This window comes from Heterodontus francisci, chromosome 5 (assembly GCF_036365525.1).
Source record: "Heterodontus francisci isolate sHetFra1 chromosome 5, sHetFra1.hap1, whole genome shotgun sequence".
NCBI classification, from domain to species: Eukaryota; Metazoa; Chordata; class Chondrichthyes; order Heterodontiformes; family Heterodontidae; genus Heterodontus; species Heterodontus francisci.
The window spans coordinates 26,644,119-26,662,615 of record NC_090375.1 but is presented as its reverse complement, the minus strand read 5'-3'; the positions used below and the strand labels follow the sequence as shown (position 1 = coordinate 26,662,615).

Sequence of the window (18,497 nt, the reverse complement as noted above, 5' to 3'; positions counted from 1 at the left end):
AAGAATCATATTCCTGCTTTTATCTGCGCACAGCTCTCCAGTGGGGTAAAATTGCTGAGCTGGGCGCACACAAATTATTTTCCAGGGGTATTGCCTCTGGTGTCCTGGCCAATATTTATCCCTCAACCAACATCACTAAAAATCTGATTATCAGGTCATTTATCTTATTGCTGTTTGACCTTGCTGTGCACAAAATAGGCTGCCACATTTCCCCTACATGACAGCAGTGACTACACTTTAGAAGTACATTAGCTGTAATGCGCTTCAAGACATCCTGAAATCATGAAAGGCATTATTTAATGTAAGAAGGGGGTGTGGGGGGAGGTTCTCCAATCTACCTCTTCCATAACCCCATTTGCTAACACCAACAGTAATGGTGCCACAAAATGTCAATATATAGGTTAAATAAAAACAAAAATGTGCGCTATGGCAAAATATGTCTTTTCAGCAGCTTCGCAGTTTGGTTCTTATGTGCTGTTTTATATTTGTTCTCATGAAGGAGGTCACCGTGACTTCTAAATTTCCATTTGGTGTGGCTCAAAGTTGTGGCCTTAAGGGCTTGACCATTAACTCAGCCCAGGGTCAACCTAACTTTGGCCTTTCCATTTCTGAGTATTAAACATTAATCAATTTAATCAATTTGATAATTCTGCCAAATGACCAAACAAGAAAACTACCAAATTGAAATATTTGGCTTTAAAAGTTACTGATAGCCAATTGGATCATCATCTTAACACCTCTGGTGCCCAGTTAAATCTTTGTTCATGTATTGGTTGACTCTTCTAGATGCTATGAGCAGTAAGTAGGAACATTATTCATGTGAAATTATTTATTACAGTACACATTCATTTCAATCGTCATTCAAAGTAGTACGACAGCAACACTTGTCCTACCTAATGGAGTTATAAGATGCATTAATAGGGCAGCAAAAATGTGTAACTAAAATTTAGAATGTTCTGATGAAAGGTCACTGACCTGAAACGTTAACTCTGCATCTCTCTCCACAGATGTTGCCAGACCTGCTGAGTATTTCCAGCATTTTTTGTTTTTATTTCAGATTTCCAGCATCTGCAGTATTTTGCTTTTATTTTAATGTAGGACCCTGATTTGAATACACAAGGGGCCTAATACCTATTTCAGGTGAGCACACTGGACAAGTAAAAGTCACCTGGGCCAATATGCCACCTGTTGCACTTCCAATCAAGATCAAGAGTGCCATATCGCAACATGAAATTTGGAGGTACTTACACCAATTTACAGGCAAAATACAGCCATTATATGTTGAATTTCTCCCCAAGATTTTTACTGTTCTGTTGAAGGAAATGGATGAGATCAAGATATATTCATTATTTAGCCACGGCTCTAGAGGTAGATGCTCTGAGGAAACACTAGAGTAAAAATCAGCATTCTTTCTAAGTAGAAAGGTCATTTTGACCAATGATATATACTATCTTGCTGCTGTAGGCAAAGTTTTCATTGTCCCATCAGTGTACCTTTTGCTTTCTACTCGCTTATATGTCACTATCGAACAAGGTTTGTGTAAATCTATACAACCAAATTTGACAAGCATTAACCACCAAAAGGTATTGGCATTTCAAGTAATATGCATCATATACCCCAAAGTGCCTCACATAATATAACAGCAAAATTGTACAATTGCATTACTTGGCACACAACTGGGGAAAACGAGTGGGACTACACTGCAGCTGGCTTCATACAGCACTCAAATGAAACAACAGCATTATATTCTTCATTTATTCTAGTGCTATGTCATTCAAATTTTTTTTTGCACTACCCTTCTGGAATTGGACTTTGTCAAACTTTGGAGCTATTGGGCTGAATTTTAATCGCACACCACGCTCTGCGGCGGCACGCTTTCAATACGGTGGCCTTCCGACACAGAATTGCCGCCGAACAGCCCCTGCAATATTACGTGTGGGGGAGCATTTAACGTACAGGAGGGCCACCGCCCCATCCCCGGCAACGGCGTCTGATGCCATTGCGCAGGTGCCGGTGCCATTTTTAAAGGGCTTTAAGCCCTGAGATGAAGTTTTAATTTTTAAAGGCAAAGTAATCAGCATTTTTATTAAACAGGTAATAAAGATATGGAGGCCGTTCCCCAACCTCCTGAATAGTCATTTCAATTGCCCAAAATAATGAAACCATGCCTTTTTCCCTACCCGATCTTTACCCTCAAACCTTCTAACATTTGCCTCCATGCGGAGTTCCGAAGGCGCACGAAGGACAAACAGCAGCCGTAAAATTGGCGTGGCACGGCCGCTGCCTGCAGGTAAGTTTATTTGCATCTCATTTGGTACAATTTGCATATGTATATGAAGGGCTCACCGCCAGGTGGCGGGGGGGTGGGCCGCACCGAGGACCCCCCCCGCCGTCGGTAATATGCGGCGGGCCCTTCTCAATGTCGCAGGTCAAGGCAGGCCTCTCTCCATAGCATTTTACTGGCCCCTGTGCCGCGCCCCGCTCCATCAAGGGGCCGATAAAATTCAGCCCATTAAGTTTACAAAACCCCAAGGTATTATAAACAGCATCTAAATGAACATGTCTGCCTCACAAGTCTCTTCTCCCCTTATTCGTCACCACAGTGATTGGCAGAAACTAGAGGAAAAGACAAAAGGCAACACCATTAGGAAACAGGTTTCGGCAGTTGTAGCATTTGAGCTCCACCACAGTAACCAAAACCTCTAAAATGGATATTTGATAAGCAAGATTTTATAGCCTTAAGCATTGAAAAATCAATTATGGCATTTGCACAGCAAGAGCTAACTTTCCAAAATCTATTTAATTGTGGAGCGCAGAACATTAGAATTATAGAATCAAAGAATGATTCAGCATAGAAGTGACCATTTGGCCCATCACACCTGTGCTGGCTCTTTGAAAGAGTTATCCAACTAGTCTCACTCTCCTGTTCTTTCTCCACAAATCCTTCAACCAATATCCCTTGTTCACAAAGCTCTTGATAATTTGCTAGAGAACAATCTGTTCCTTTTTTTAGTTAGAATTAGAATTAGAACATTACAGCGCAGTACAGGCCCTTCGGCCCTCGATGTTGCGCCGACCTGTGAAACCATCTGACCTACACTATTCCATTTTCATCCATATGTCTATCCAATGACCACTTAAATGCCCTTAAAGTTGGCGAGTCTACTACTGTTGCAGGCAGGGCGTTCCACGCCCCTACTACTCTCTGCGTAAAGAAACTACCTCTGACATCTGTCCTATATCTTTCACCCCTCAACTTAAAGCTATGTCCCCTCGTGTTTGCCATCATCATCTGAGGAAAAAGACTCTCACTATCCACCCTATCTAACTCTCTGATTATCTTGTATGTCTCTATTAAGTCACCTCTCCTCCTCCTTCTCTCTAACGAAAACAACCCCAAGTCCCTCAACCTTTCCTCGTAAGACCTTCCCTCCATACCAGGCAACATCCTAGTAAATCTCCTCTGCACCCTTTCCAAAGCTTCCACATCCTTCCTATAATGTGGTGACCAGAACTGCACGCAATACTCAAGGTGCGGCCTCACCAGAGTTTTGTACAGCTGCATCATGACCTCGTGGCTCCGAAACTCGATCCCCCTACTAATAAAAGCTAACAAACCATATGCCTTCTTAACAGCCCTATTAACCTGGGTAGCAACTTTCAGGGATTTATGTACCTGGACACCAAGATCTCTCTGCTCATCTACACTACCAAGAATCTTCCCATTAGCCCAGTACTCTGCATTGCTGTTACTCCTTCCAAAGTGAATCACCTCACACTTCTCCGCATTAAACTCCATTTGCCATCTCTCAGCCCAGCTCTGCAGCCTATCTATGTCCCTCTGTACCCTACAACACCCTTCGACACTATCCACAACTCCACCGACCTTCGTGTCATCCGAAAATTTACTAACCCACCCTTCTACACCCTCATCCAGGTCATTTATAAAAATGACAAACAGCAGTGGCCCCAAAACAGAACCTTGCGGTACACCACTAGTAACTAAACTCCAGGATGAACATTTGCCATCAACCACCACCCTCTGTCTTCTTTCAGCTAGCCAATTTCTGATCCAAAGCTCTAAATCACCTTCAACCCCATACTTCCGTATTTTCTGCAATAGCCTACCGTGGGGAACCTTATCAAACGCCTTACTGAAATCCATATACACCACATCCACGGCTTTGCCCTCATCCACTTGTTTGGTCACCTTCTCGAAAAACTCAATAAGGTTTGTGAGGCACGACCTACCTTTCACAAAACCGTGCTGACTATCGCAAATAGTTGTGATTTCATTTTCTGTAAACATTTACCAAACGTTTTTTGCAGAAATTTATACAAGCCTGCAAAATCTTTGTGAAAAGGGCCTGAATGAAGAAAAAGTCAATTGAAACAAAAGCACATGCAAATAGAACATAAGGTCACAAAATATACACCTGCCTATTCAGCTTCTCTTCATATCTAACGGTGACAAACATAATTTTTGAGTATTCAACTTATTTTTATATCAAAAGGGAAAAAGTCTCATTAACCTTTAATAATCTCATCCATCACTCACAAAAGGAAAGCCCTATACCAACTTGGAGCTTCCATTAAGCTAGAGCTCACAGTTCCAAGATTTATGGTTCAAAGCTCAGACATATAAAAATCTCATCCAGGAATATAAAAACTCTCCAGTCAAATATTTTACAACAATAACAGCAACTTACATGTTTATATGACCTTTTGTATCATAAACCATTTCCAGACACTTTACAAATTGTAGGTAGAATCTGAGCCAGAAGAGGGAGAGAAGGAAAAAGCACAAAGAGACAGAAATAGGCATATGCATTTCTTAAAACATTATCAACATAAATGTTTGAACCATTTGTATCTAGTTCTACTGAAAACTGACTTTAAAAACATTCAAAGATTTTGGCTGATAAAAATGCTACTTAATTATGGATCCCTCTCATTTGTTCCATTGTGAATAGTATATTGATTTTTTTCATAAATGAGCTAAATATATGACATTTATTTTTCTGCCTTGTAGGACTCTTTAGAACAACATTGATAGCTAAATTATTCTATCATAAATTACTCTTTAATAAACACAGCTACTTAGTTTTTCAGAATTACTGCCGAAAGCAGTGATGCATAATAATAGATCTGCATTAGAATCTAGATTTTACATATATTTTCCCAACATTAGGAAAAACAGAGACTGACAATCTATATAAACATGTTTAGTAACTACTAGAGATTGAATGAAAGCACTTAGCACCAGCAAAGGAGAGGTACAATATGATTTAATATTCACATTAAAGTATGTAGCCATATTGGAATTATAGTGTTTTACATCTGTCAGCTATCCACAATTATACTCAAAGAAATTCCAAAATAAGTCTAAAGAGATATAATTATTATGTTTTAATGTAATACATACCTATAGTTTTACTTTAACACTTAAAAATTAAAATCTACAGCAGTGTAGAATATCAACATAAGCACAAACTTAATTATTGGATTGTCTTGTGCCCACAATCCTTCAAACCTTGGAGCTCCAGTTCTCAGCAATCTTGGCATGAATGGTGTGCTGAATATACCCCAGGCACTTCCCTACAGAGAGGGATTGGGAGAACTGGAAGAAGGAGTCATTCTCACATTAATACCTTGACGTGCTCAACAGGGAGATGGCATAGTGAAGCCGATCGCAGAAGGAAAAATAACAAATAGAGCATTGTGCCTCAAAAAGAACATTATTTGTTTACACAAAATCTTTCTGCAACTAATTTCATATTTAAAATCTGGGTCACATTCCTTATCTGCAACAAATGCTTTAACCGATCTTTATTTTCCATTTTAACTTTCTGATTTATTTTTGTTGGAACAAAGAACAAAGAAAATTACAGCACAGGAACAGGCCCTTCGGCCCTCCAAGCCTGCGCCGATCCAGATCCTCTATCTAAACATGTCGCCTATTTTCTAAGGGTCTGTATCTCTTTTCTTCCTGCCCATTCATGTATCTGTCCAGATACATCTTAAAAGACGCCATCATGCCCGCATCTACCACCTCCGCTGGCAACGCGTTCCAGGCACCCACCACCCTCTGCGTAAAGAACTTTCCACGCATATCCCCCCTAAACTTTTCCCCTTTCACTTTGAACTCGTGTCCTCTAGTAATTGAATCCCCCACTCTGGGAAAAAGCCTCTTGCTATCCACCCTGTCTATACCTCTCATGATTTTGTACACCTCAATCAGGTCCCCCCTCAACCTCCGTCTTTCTAATGAAAATAATCCTAATCTACTCAACCTCTCTTCATAGCTAGCGCCCTCCATACCAGGCAACATCCTGGTGAACCTCCTCTGCACCCTCTCCAAAGCATCCACATCCTTTTGGTAATGTGGCGACCAGAACTGCACGCAGTATTCCAAATGTGGCCGAACCAAAGTCCTATACAACTGTAACATGACCTGCCAACTCTTGTACTCAATACCCCGTCTGATGAAGGAAAGCATGCCGTATGCCTTCTTGACCACTCTATTTACCTGCGTTGCCACCTTCAGGGAACAGTGGACCTGAACACCCAAATCTCTCTGGACATCAATTTTCCCCAGGACTTTTCCATTTACTGTATAGTTCACTCTTGAATTGGATCTTCCAAAATGCATCACCTCACATTTGCCCTGATTGAACTCCATCTGCCATTTCTCTGCCCAACTCTCCAATCTATCTATATTCTGCTGTATTCTCTGACAGTCCCCTTCACTATCTGCTACTCCACCAATCTTAGTGTCGTCTGCAAACTTGCTAATCAGTCCGCCTATACTTTCCTCCAAATCATTAATGTATATCACAAACAACAGTGGTCCCAGCACGGATCCCTGTGGAACACCACTGGTCACACGTCTCCATTTTGAGAAACTCCCCTCTACTGCTACTCTCTGTCTCCTGTTGCCCAGCCAGTTCTTTATCCATCTAGCTAGTACACCTTGGACCCCATGCGCCTTCACTTTCTCCATCAGCCTGCCATGGGGAACGTTATCAAACGCCTTACTGAAGTCCATGTATATGACATCGACAGCCCTTCCCTCATCAATCAACTTTGTCACTTCCTCAAAGAATTCTATTAAGTTGGTAAGACATGACCTTCCCTGCACAAAACCATGTTGCCTATCACTGATAAGCCCATTTTCTTCCAAATGGGAATAGATCCTATCCCTCAGTATCTTCTCCAGCAGCTTCCCTACCACTGACGTCAGGCTCACCGGTCTATAATTACCTGGATTATCCCTGCTACCCTTCTTAAACAAGGGGACAACATTAGCAATTCTCCAGTCCTCCGGGACCTCACCCGTGTTTAAGCATGAGATTACTAGAGAATATAGACAAATAGTACAAATTATGAACTTTCTGAGAAAATATTAGCTTTCTCTTCTAACTTTGATGTCTGTTCAATTTTGTTATTAGACAAAATATTCATGTTGGTTCATGTAATTTTATCTGTAAGGAATGTTCAAAAGCCTTCAGAGTGCATTATCACTATTTGAGTACAATGAAGAATAATAAACAAGAGATGTACAGCAAGATTTACTCATTTGCAAACAGAAGTATTTATGGGGCTTGGATAAAGGTTGAAGAGCAAGGATTTCATAGCCATATAAGCAATAACTTTACTCTCTGGAAGTTTCCATCAGACTCCGACTAAACTTTTGCTGAAGTAAATAAAAATTGTAGATTGTCTACAGGACCTGATAAGCAAATGCCTGAGCAGATTAGTGTAATTTCTTGAATAAAAATTAATAGTTTTGTGAACTATGTTATGAAGTCAGCTCGCTCTAGAACCACATAGTTGTGAATGAATAATTTAAAGGTTCTTAAAATGCAGTATTCTTTACTATAGTATGCTTGAGAATGTTTTTGTTTTGAATATGTGGCAGAACCCTTATGGGCACCTAGAAGATAGTTAAGTAATGAAACAAGATTAATTACTGGATGCTCCTCATAAACAAACTCAGGCTAAATTACTTAAGGTTACCATACATATGTAAGTTTTCTCAGTACTTTATTGCAGCATGTATATTTTTCTCACGTGCATGCAATGTAACCTCCAAGTGATAATACTTATATTTTTTACATCAGAGATCTGCCTCCCTCTCTCAAAACACATAATGCAATGCAGTTTTATCAATGGAACAAAAGGGTTCTGACTTTAAAAAGTAACAGTTAACTCAGTCTTATTCCATTTTGGCATTGTGTATTCTTCTGCCTTAGAACTGCTGCTGTGAAGCCAAAACAATCACCGAAAAAATGGAAAATAAAAATAAAATGTTAACTTACAAGAAAACTCCAACAGACATAAGTCAACTGATTGTATTCTTACAGGTATTATCATTCTAACACTGCCCTTTTAGACTGTTCTTCATTTCTCACTACAAAAGTGTTCACCATAAATATATTGCCTCATTCATCATTCATTACCTAATTCTGTCACTTATGTAAATATTAAACTACAGCCACTTTGCATGGTATCTTGCTAATATTAAGGGCGGCACAGTGGCGCAGTGGTTAGCACCGCAGCCTCACAGCTCCAGGGACCCGGGTTCGATTCTGGGTACTGCCTGTGTGGAGTTTGCAAGTTCTCCCTGTGTCTGCGTGGGTTTTCTCCGGGTGCTCCGGTTTCCTCCCTCACGCCAAAAGACTTGCAGGTTGGTAGGTAAATTGGCCATTATAAATTGTCACTAGTATAGGTAGGTGGTAGGGAAATACAGGGACAGGTGGGGATGTTTGGTAGGAATATGGGATTAGTGTAGGATTAGTATAAATGGGTGGTTGATGGTCGGCACAGACTCGGTGGGCCGAAGGGCCTGTTTCAGTGCTGAATCTCTAATCTAATTTATTGCTGAAAAAAGAGACATGCTGTTGAAGGTTTTCATCTGGCACTCATCAGGACAGACACAAGAATGCCAAATTTTAAAGGGAGAAACAATTCATACTGCATGAGAAAAGGATGCTGATTCGTTGGTAAGTCGACTCTGATTGGTCGAGGCTTTGCCATGGAGAATGCACGAGGGAACTATTGTCTGCTATGCTTTTGTTTAATTCAAAAAAAGGCACAACACCTGGATATGTTAGAGTCATAGAGAGATACAGTACTGAAACAGGCCCTTTGGCCCACTGAGTCTATGCTGACCATCAACCACCCATTTATACTAATCTTACATTAATCCCATATTCCCGACCACATCCCCACAATTCTCCTACCACCTACCTACCCACCCTAGGGGCAATTTTCAATGGCCAATTTACCTATCAACCTGCAAGTCTTTGGCTGTGGGAGGAAACCAGAGCACTTGGTGGAAACCCATGCAGTCACAGGGAAAACTTGCAAACTCTACACAGGCAGTACCCAGAACTGAACCTAGGTTGCTGAAGCTGTGAGGCTGCAGTGCTAACCTATAACACATTGTGTTCTGAGTTTTGCAAGTACAGGCTGGTTGAGTACGGTCCGAATAGGCAAAGTGCATTCTCCATGGCAACGCCTCGACCAATCAGAGTCGACTTGCCAACAAATCAGCACCCTTTTATCATGCTGTATAAATTGTTGCTCCCTTTGAAATTTGGCATTCTTGCTTCTGTCCTGATGAATGCAAGATGAAAAGCTTTGACAGCATGTCTCTTTTTTCAGCGATACTCAAGTTATGTACTATCATATGACTAATTATATTTATGGCCTAGGAATACGTGATCATCTCACCTCATGCAAGGAAAAAAAAGTTCTAAATGAACCCAATACTGGTACAAAAATCCCTGAAGCCCACATCTCGCAACATGCGTCGTGAATTGGATTTTTTTACTTCACCCTTCGGATCATTTTATTTTTACACCACAAATTGCTGGAAATGTGAATTGATAATGATGTGGCAGCGTCAATTATGCATCTGGGACCTCATGAACATCAAGTCAAATGGTCCATCTCCTTAACCTATTAAATTTAAGGATAGGGAAAGAAACAGAGAAAAAGGAGAAGAAGGAAATAGGGTGAATTTGAATCAAATTAGATACAGGAAGGAAAATGAAGGGAAAGAAAGTGAATTAAGAGAGAGCAAAAAAAGAGACAGAAAGGAAAAGTAAGAAAAGAACATGAAATTTAAAATGAAAAATATCTCTCGGAATAAATTACTACATGCATGGCACATCAAGACCATAAATCACAGTTAACAGTGTCATTGCGACATAAACTACCAGCCCTAAATGGCTGCAGTGAGATTAATTTGTATTAACGGCATAAATCCAGCAATTTCACAACACACAATGGAGAGGTTCATGACGGGATGTTAAGTTTTTTGGTTTTGGCGAGGTTAATGGCAGAGCGGCGCAATTTGCTGCAAATTGGAACTCAGCTTATCTCTTCTATGCCACAGATTACTGGGTATTTATGTACTAATAATGACAAGTAATATGAACTTGCTATTAATTTTTCAGCAATGTCTCAGCCACTGGTGTTTTACTTATTCTTCATGTTGCAACATAAATCAGGAAATTAGAAAATCCATAACTAACAGCTGTTCATGCATTTCCTTCAAATCACCAATCTTCGAATTGGGGTCCTCAGATCCGAGGGGTCCATGAGGAAATTCCAGGGTTTGATAAGGTCATCAGATTTCTGTATTTGTTAACATACAAATGCATTGTTTGTTGCTTTATACAATGAAAGCATTCTTCGTTGATAGCACTATTTTAGATTAGATTTTTTAGATTAGAGATACAGCACTGAAACAGGCCCTTCGGCCCACCGAGTCTGTGCCGAACATCAACCACCCACTTATACTAATCCTACACTAATCCTATATTCCCAACAAACATCCCCACTTGTCCCTATATTTCCCTACCACCTACCTATACTGGTGACAATTTATAATGGCCAATTAACCTAAATTTTCTTTGGATGCCTGGCACTGTTTTTTAGACAATGTGAAGGGAGGTGGCGGCATAGTGGTAATGTCACTGGACTAGTAATCCCGAAAGGGATGGGGCTAATGTTCTGGGGACACAGGTTTGAATCCCACTATAGCAGATGGTGAAATTTGAATTCAATTAATAAATCTGGCATTAAAAAGCTAGTCTAATAGTGATCATAAAAGCATTGTTGATTGTTGTAAAAGCCCATCTGGTTCACTAATGTCCTTTAGAGAAGGAAATCTGCTGTCCTTACCTGGTCTGGCCTACATGTGACTCCAGACCCACAGCAATGTGGTTGACTCTTAAAATGGCCTAGCAAATCACTCAGTTTCTCAAGGGCAAATAGGGATGGGCAACAAATGCTGGCCTAGCCAGTAATGCCCACATCCAATGAATGAATAAAAAAAGTGACTAGAGGGCCCGGAACCTGGATCAATGCAAGGGGACCCTGGAAAGATATATGCAGGATTCTCCCAAACAGAAAAGTTTGAAAACCACTGCTTAAAAAGTAGAGTTGATCAGATATACATTGAGTTTTGGTTTTACACCTTTATAGTTCAATGGAAAAAACTATGCATAAATGGGCTCATTTTAAGTAACAGTAATATTGAAAATTCAGACATTTCTACCAGAAATCCCTATTTTCCAGCTGTCAACTTCAGTTTTATAGTTTAGACTTTCTAAACTGCATATTGTTGGAACATTATGGTTCCCATGTTTCCGTCCATAGTAAGGAACTCAATTAAAAAGGTAAGTTTACCAAACCACACATTTAAGTTATAGTATACGGTATCACATCTGCTATCATAAAATTCAATACTTTATGAAATGGGAAAAGTGTAACAGTACCTTTTTCAGAAAAAAAATGTTTTTAATTCTTTGTTTCTTGCTCTCGTCTACACTGTCCTTGAGTTTACGTGAGTCTGTTTCACTCGGTGGCCGGAATTACACCCCATCCCCACCTTTCGAAGGGAATCTCTAACTGCCAAATCTCAAGAGGCGTTTCTCACACACACAGGAGGAAAATGGAGAAGTTGACAGTTGGCTCGGCGCCGCCTCAGTCGAGAGCTCCTTCAGCACGCGCTCAGGTGGCGCCGGCTCAGATGGCACACCCTCAGCACGCGCTCAGGTGGCGCCGGCTCAGTGGCACACCCTCAGCACGCGCTCAGGTGGCGCCGGCTCAGTGGCACACCCTCAGCACGCGCTCAGGTAACGCGGGAACAGCAGCAGGCGCGCGTGCTCACCTCGCTCAGCCTGCCAAGCCCCTCTTTGTGCACCTTAGGGCGATTGCAAACTCGCCATTCATCCTGCCCCTAAAACACACACACACACACACACACACACACGCTTCTCACACGTAATTATCAGACATGCAACTGCACTTTTTAAAAAAAATTGCAGTGCCTTAGCGAGGCAGGAGGCAGCATTTCTTCAGCTGTGGGTGGTGCATCGCCATGTCATCTGGAAATCCTTAAGTGTAAAAAATAACGGTTCCTCGAAATATGCTGAGTATGTGACTTTGCAGCGAGTAGTGGGAGGGGGATGTTTATTTAAGCAAGCTCAATGGACGTCTGGATTTCTACCTGATACATTCCGGTCACGTGTAGGTAAAGAGTAGCAAAAGAAAAGGAAGTTGCAATCTTACACAAACTGTGCTGAGAAACATTTTAAAAAACACATTTATCGCAAAGGCTTTTTCCGGACTTTGATTCTCCAGGGCTTACTTTGCTAACACTTTTATGTGAATTGGGAGTTTGACTCACTCGTATTTAACTGGCGTTAGCACGCCAACGCTTTTTAATCAAAAAAATCAGTGAAATGTTTATTAAAAAGTGAACATTTGCTGAATGACACCGAAATAAATATACAATTTGGAAATTGTTGAAGTAATAGTTTGCTGAACAAGAAACGAAGGAATTGTCAGGTAACATTGCCACAAGCACCGTCAGGTTTGCCTATTCTTTACCGAACAAGTTACTACAAATTTCGCAATTGAACCAGAAACAATTGCGATTAACGAATACATTTCGGCCAGGCCGTGAAGTTTGCGATCACTGGCAACGATGTAGCTCTTAACGGTATTGATGTTTGCCCTAACCCAGTGGGACTAAGCCGAGGGCTGGCGATCCGCCTCCTCCTCCTCTGAAGAACCTTTCAGTATTTCGAACGGGAAAAGGTTACGAGGTCAGGCGACAGATATATTTCACCGCCAACTGGCCCAAACTGACGTCTTTTTCTTCACGTCAATTACATTGAAACTTTGAACTATTTCAGAAACTCAGCTGACAGGAGCAAAGACAACTGAGAACCGTGCACTCGATTTTCCATTCAGACGTTAACCACAGTTATGGCTTGAGGTCAGAGCCATTTTTCTCCTGACTTGTCACTTAAATTAATCTGTTTCATTCTCTTACTGCAAGTTCCTCCCTAGTTAAGTCACTTCGCTCTTCTAACCAGTCCTATTCTTTGCCATGGAACAAGCTTTCCGGTATTGCTAGACTTTGAACACAGAGAAAAATAATATGCAATTGTAATTATACATATTTATATTTTGTTTGGTACAATTTTTTTATTAAGTGGAGAAACCCACGACTTTATTTCAATCGGCGTTGACATTTACTATTGCCTCATGGACGAGTGATAGATATGGATAAGAACACCTGATCGATTGCAAAACAGCTTCCTGTTGGCAATCATTACTTTTAAAATGCTTTCTAAAAGTATCCTTTAAATGAAATAAAAATCAATTGTATGTGATGTTTTGCCGCCTCATGCTGTAAATTCCGGCATGCATACACAGACACGGGCCGCTCAATTAACGTCTTTTAGGTAATCTACCTGTTTAAAAATATAATACTGCAGCATTATATATTACAGCTAATGGCTAGAACGTGAAATAAATAAATTAATTTCACCCAGAGTTTCAAAAATCATTTTAAAACCATATTATTATTGATCGCAAGCGATGCATCTTTTTGCGAAGTTTACATTGACGGGGAAGTATACACCAAAAAGATGCCTTAGATATTTTCCGACTAAAAGTTGTAGAGTTTATCTTCCCTTATCTGAAAGCACACTTACCGGCAACTAAACAGATGGGAAGAAGCAATCTGAAGATCAGTCCACACACCACTTCTGATGCCATTGCGAATAGACGGTTCTCTTAAATCGACAGGGGAGGTCAAATACTTGTTGATCGCTCAGAACCAGTTATCATTTACAATGTGCAAAAATCCCAGCAACTGCAGGTCCGGCCTCGCCGAAATTCAAAGCAACCTTATCATGGTGAACTCGTAAACTTATTTCGATGTATCCTCCAGACCCGGAAAGTCTCAAAAGATTGCTAGAATCGCCGGAATAGCCCATCAAGTACCTGCTTATCTGATGGAGTCAAATTATTTTCATGAGATAACGCCCGGGGGTCTCGACACAGCAATCTGGCAAGCAAATCCCCCCTCCTTCGAAGTTGTCCTTTTTTAAGAAGCTTTGTGCAACAACAAAAAAAGGCAACGATGCTACGAACTGGCACAAGAAATGATCAAGCAACGAATTGGTTTTCTATTTTGCAGCAAGCGGACTTCACAAACTTCTGCTGTTAAAACCCATGGCCCGTATGACTCATCGCGCGAAAGCAGAATCGGAGTCCAACACACGTTACACTGATGGTGCTTTTGGATTTTTTTTTCTTCATGCAGTTTTTATCCAAGAAAATTCGCATTTGCAACGCGAATACGAAGGCATTCCATTGTCGAGGGTCAATTTATTCGTTACTTTTTGATCCCTAGTTTCTCAAAGATGATCTTTTCAGAAACGCGTACGGTTTGTTTTTTTGGAAAACCAGATAGGCTTGGGTACGTCCTGTAACACGCTGTATGTATGTGTTTTAAATCCCGCTGATCGAGGGTTGAAATTTCAACCTCGCTGTACTGCCCCTCTCTGGTTCTAGCTTCCAGCTGCTCTTGCTGTTCTGCTAACATCTGACTGCGCTTCCCTCCGCCTTCAATGAAACCTTGTCAAACCACTTCCCACCGCCTCCTTCGTGATTGACGTTCAAACCGACCATTCACAAATGGTGCGATGCGGGTGGAAAAAATACTGCCTGACATATTATAATAAAAGCCAATCTACAAACCAGAATAGCGTGCTGATGGCACTTGTGTCTGATAGAGTGTGGAAACTCTTCCTCTCAGTACTCCGAACAAGGACGCGAGCCATTTGCAAATACTCAGGAGGTTATAAAGATAATGCACTAATTATCTTTAACAAATAAAAGAGTTGGAAACATTTGTAGAAAGAGAATCTAATTTATAAAACGTAATTGCAAATTCTATAACAAAAAGCAGAGAGCGATTTTATTTATGGTCATCTATTTTTAATTCTTAAATAAATAAAACTGATCTTTAACAGAAATTCATTCTGACAATTACATTTATTTCGTCCTCAGTGGGTTGATTTTCTTAAGATTAAAGCGCACGCCCAGATTAATTTGGTATGTAATATATGATCTATACAATAAAACAATATATAATTGCTGAATGAAGAAAGCAATATAATTTGAAATATCAGGTTTAAAATATAAAAACAATTTGGAGGCAAAATAAAACAAAAAGAAAAACGTTGTATCCTAAAAAAATTAGAGAATGATTTTTTAAATCTATAATTACTTGCTAAAGAAACTTAAGGATAGATATGATCTTTTTAAAAAGTGTGTGATCGACAGAAACGTGGCCTCTAAAAGTAATCAACTATTTCCATGTATTTTTGCACCCACCAGTTCCACATAGTGTAGGTCTTTGGGAGCATTTGGTCATATGCCTAGTGGCTGGAAGATCCGCTGATTTTATTGACTACCATTTAACTTTTATGCTCCGGAAATTTTAGGAATTCATAATGTTTTCGTGGAAATTCGCATTCTTTCACCATTGTAACAGGAAAGGGATCCACCTGGAGTATCCTGAACACTGAATGATTTTCCGTTATAAAAAATATCACAATCACTTTTGAAAGTATTCGTTGGAAAGAGGATGGGTAAGAAACGGTTACATCCTTTTAAAACTTTGACTTTTGTTGAAAACATGTATATTTGAGGACCGGCAACTTTGCGTTAGTTCTGCAGATTGCAAATGAAACCAACCAATTCAGTTGCTGAGGCGGTTTTCCTTTTATATCCATCAAAAATGACTATTTTTAAACTCTTCAAATTATGGAAAATTTCTGAACAGTAGAAATTCCAGTTAGCGTTACAGATAATAAATATTAGAGATCATAACAGAAATATGAGCTGCTCAGTGTTCCTGTAAGAGAGGTTCTGCGTTTCCTTTACACACCAAAGATTTAATTATTTATTACATCTGCGTGTAATTGTTAAAGTATATTAACATTACAAAGTTGTAGATCTAATGGATCAATTTACATGAAGGTAAAAGACAGTGACTAATTTCCTAAAAAAATGGCCAGTCATCCAATTTGCCGGCTGCCCCCTAATAATTGTAATTTTGTGATGTGATGGGAAAGGCTGCATTATTAAGGAACCAGGAAACCAGCTCCACTTATTAGCTGGCAATAAGTAGGACTGCTGAAAAATCTATTCAATGCATTAGGTGGTAGAGCTACAGTTGTTACTGCACATATGGAGTCACCCAATAAAATAAAAAATGTTACATGTGTACATAGTTATGCTAGTGTGTGATTGATAAGTGATTTATTTGGCTTTAGATAACAATTTAAATAAGGATTCGTTCTTTAACTGTCACAGTAAAATACTTGGATGCCTAGTTTAATTGAGATTATGTGAAATTCCAGAACTAGGCAAGTCAGGAAATTTGGTAACACAAAACATTTGGGTGAAATTCGTTAATAAATAAGATGTATGCTAGCAACACAGATGATTGAATAAATAATGAGAAGGACATAAGAAATAAGAGCAGGATTAGGCCATTCAGCCCATCGACCCTGCTCCTCCATCAATAAGATCATGGCTGATCTATCCTAATTCCACATTCCCACACTATCCACATATTCCATGAATCCCTTAGTATCCAAAAATCTATCAAGTTCTGTCTTGAATATACTCAATAACTGAACATCCATAACTCTATGAATGGAGAATTCCAAAGGTTAACTTACCAACTGAGTGAAGACATTTCTCATCATAGTTATAAATGGCTGACACCTTATTATGACACTATGACCCCTAGTTATGGATTCTCCATACCAGTGCCAGTGCCAGTGCCACGTGATAGTCAGAGTAGAAATGAAAGAATAGTCAGGATGAATGCGTGGCCTGAGAGATGGTGCAGGAGGGAGGGGTTCAGATTTTTGGGACATTGGGACCGGTTCTGGGGGAGGTGGGACTATTACAAATTGGACGGTCTACACCTGGGCCGGACTGGAACCAATGTCCTCGGGGATGCTTTTGCTAACGCTGTTGGGGAGGGTTTAAACTAATGTGGCAGGGGGATGGGACCCAAATGAGGAGGTCAGTAAGGAGGTAGTAACTAAAGCCTGTAAGGAACTAGATAATGAAGTCAGCATGACTAAGGGAAAGAGTAGACAGGGAGCAGATGATGAAACGCAAAGGGACTGGTGGTCTGAGGTGCATTTGTTTTAATGCAAGAAGTGTAGTAGGTAAGGCAGATGAACTTAGGGCTTGGATTAGTACTTGGGAGTATGATGTTATTGCTATTACTGAGACTTGGTTGAGGGAAGGGCATGATTGGCAACTAAATATCCCAGGATATCGATGCTTCAGGCGGGATAGAGAGGGAGGTAAAAGGGGTGGAGGAGTTGCATTACTGGTCAAAGAGGATATCACAGCTGTGCTGAAGGAGGGCACTATGGAGGACTCGAGCAGTGAGGCAATATGGGCAGAACTCAGAAATAGGAAGGGTGCGGTAACAATGTTGGGGCTGTACTACAGGCCTCCCAACAGCGAGCGTGAGATAGAGGTACAAATATGTAAACAGATTATGGAAAGATGTAGGAGCAACAGGGTGGTGCTGATAGGAAATTTTAATTTTACCAACATTGACTGGGATTCACTTAGTGTTAGAGGTCTAGATGGAGCAGAATTTGTAAGGAGCATCCAGGAGGGTTTTCTAGAGCAGTATGTAAATAGTCCAACTCGGGGAGGGGCCATACTGGACCTGGTGTTGGGGAATGAGCCCGGCCAGGTGGTTGAAGTTTCAGCAGGGGACTACTTTGGGAATAGTGATCGCAATTCCGTAAGTTTTAGAATACTCATGGACAAAAACGAGAGTGGTCCTAAAGGAAGAGTGCTAAATTGGGGGAAGGCCAACTATACCAAAATTCGGCAGGAGCTGGGGAATGTAGATTGGGAGCAGCTGTTTAAAGGTAAATCCACATTTGATATGTGGGAGGCTTTTAAAGAGAGGTTGATTAGCGTGCAGGAGAGACATGTTCCTATGAAAATGAGGGATAGAAATGGCAAGATTAGGGAACCATGGATGATAGGTGAAATTGTGAGACTAGCTAAGAGGAAAAAGGAAGCATACATAAGGTCTAGGAGGCTGAAGAAAGACGAAGCTTTGAAAG

The 18,497-nt window shown here is 40.4% G+C and overlaps 1 protein-coding gene across 1 annotated transcript in view; it reads right to left on the bottom strand.

The window, feature by feature from the left end:
• LOC137369779 (piezo-type mechanosensitive ion channel component 2-like) overlaps positions 1-14,590 on the bottom strand; it is a 1,207,705-nt gene extending 1,193,115 nt beyond the window's left edge. The window contains exon 1 of the mRNA XM_068031235.1: positions 14,025-14,590. Coding sequence (XP_067887336.1) covers positions 14,025-14,088 — 64 coding nt within the window. The 5' untranslated portion in view covers positions 14,089-14,590. The remainder of the gene's footprint in view (positions 1-14,024) is intronic.
• Between the last annotated feature and the right edge of the window lie 3,907 nt (positions 14,591-18,497).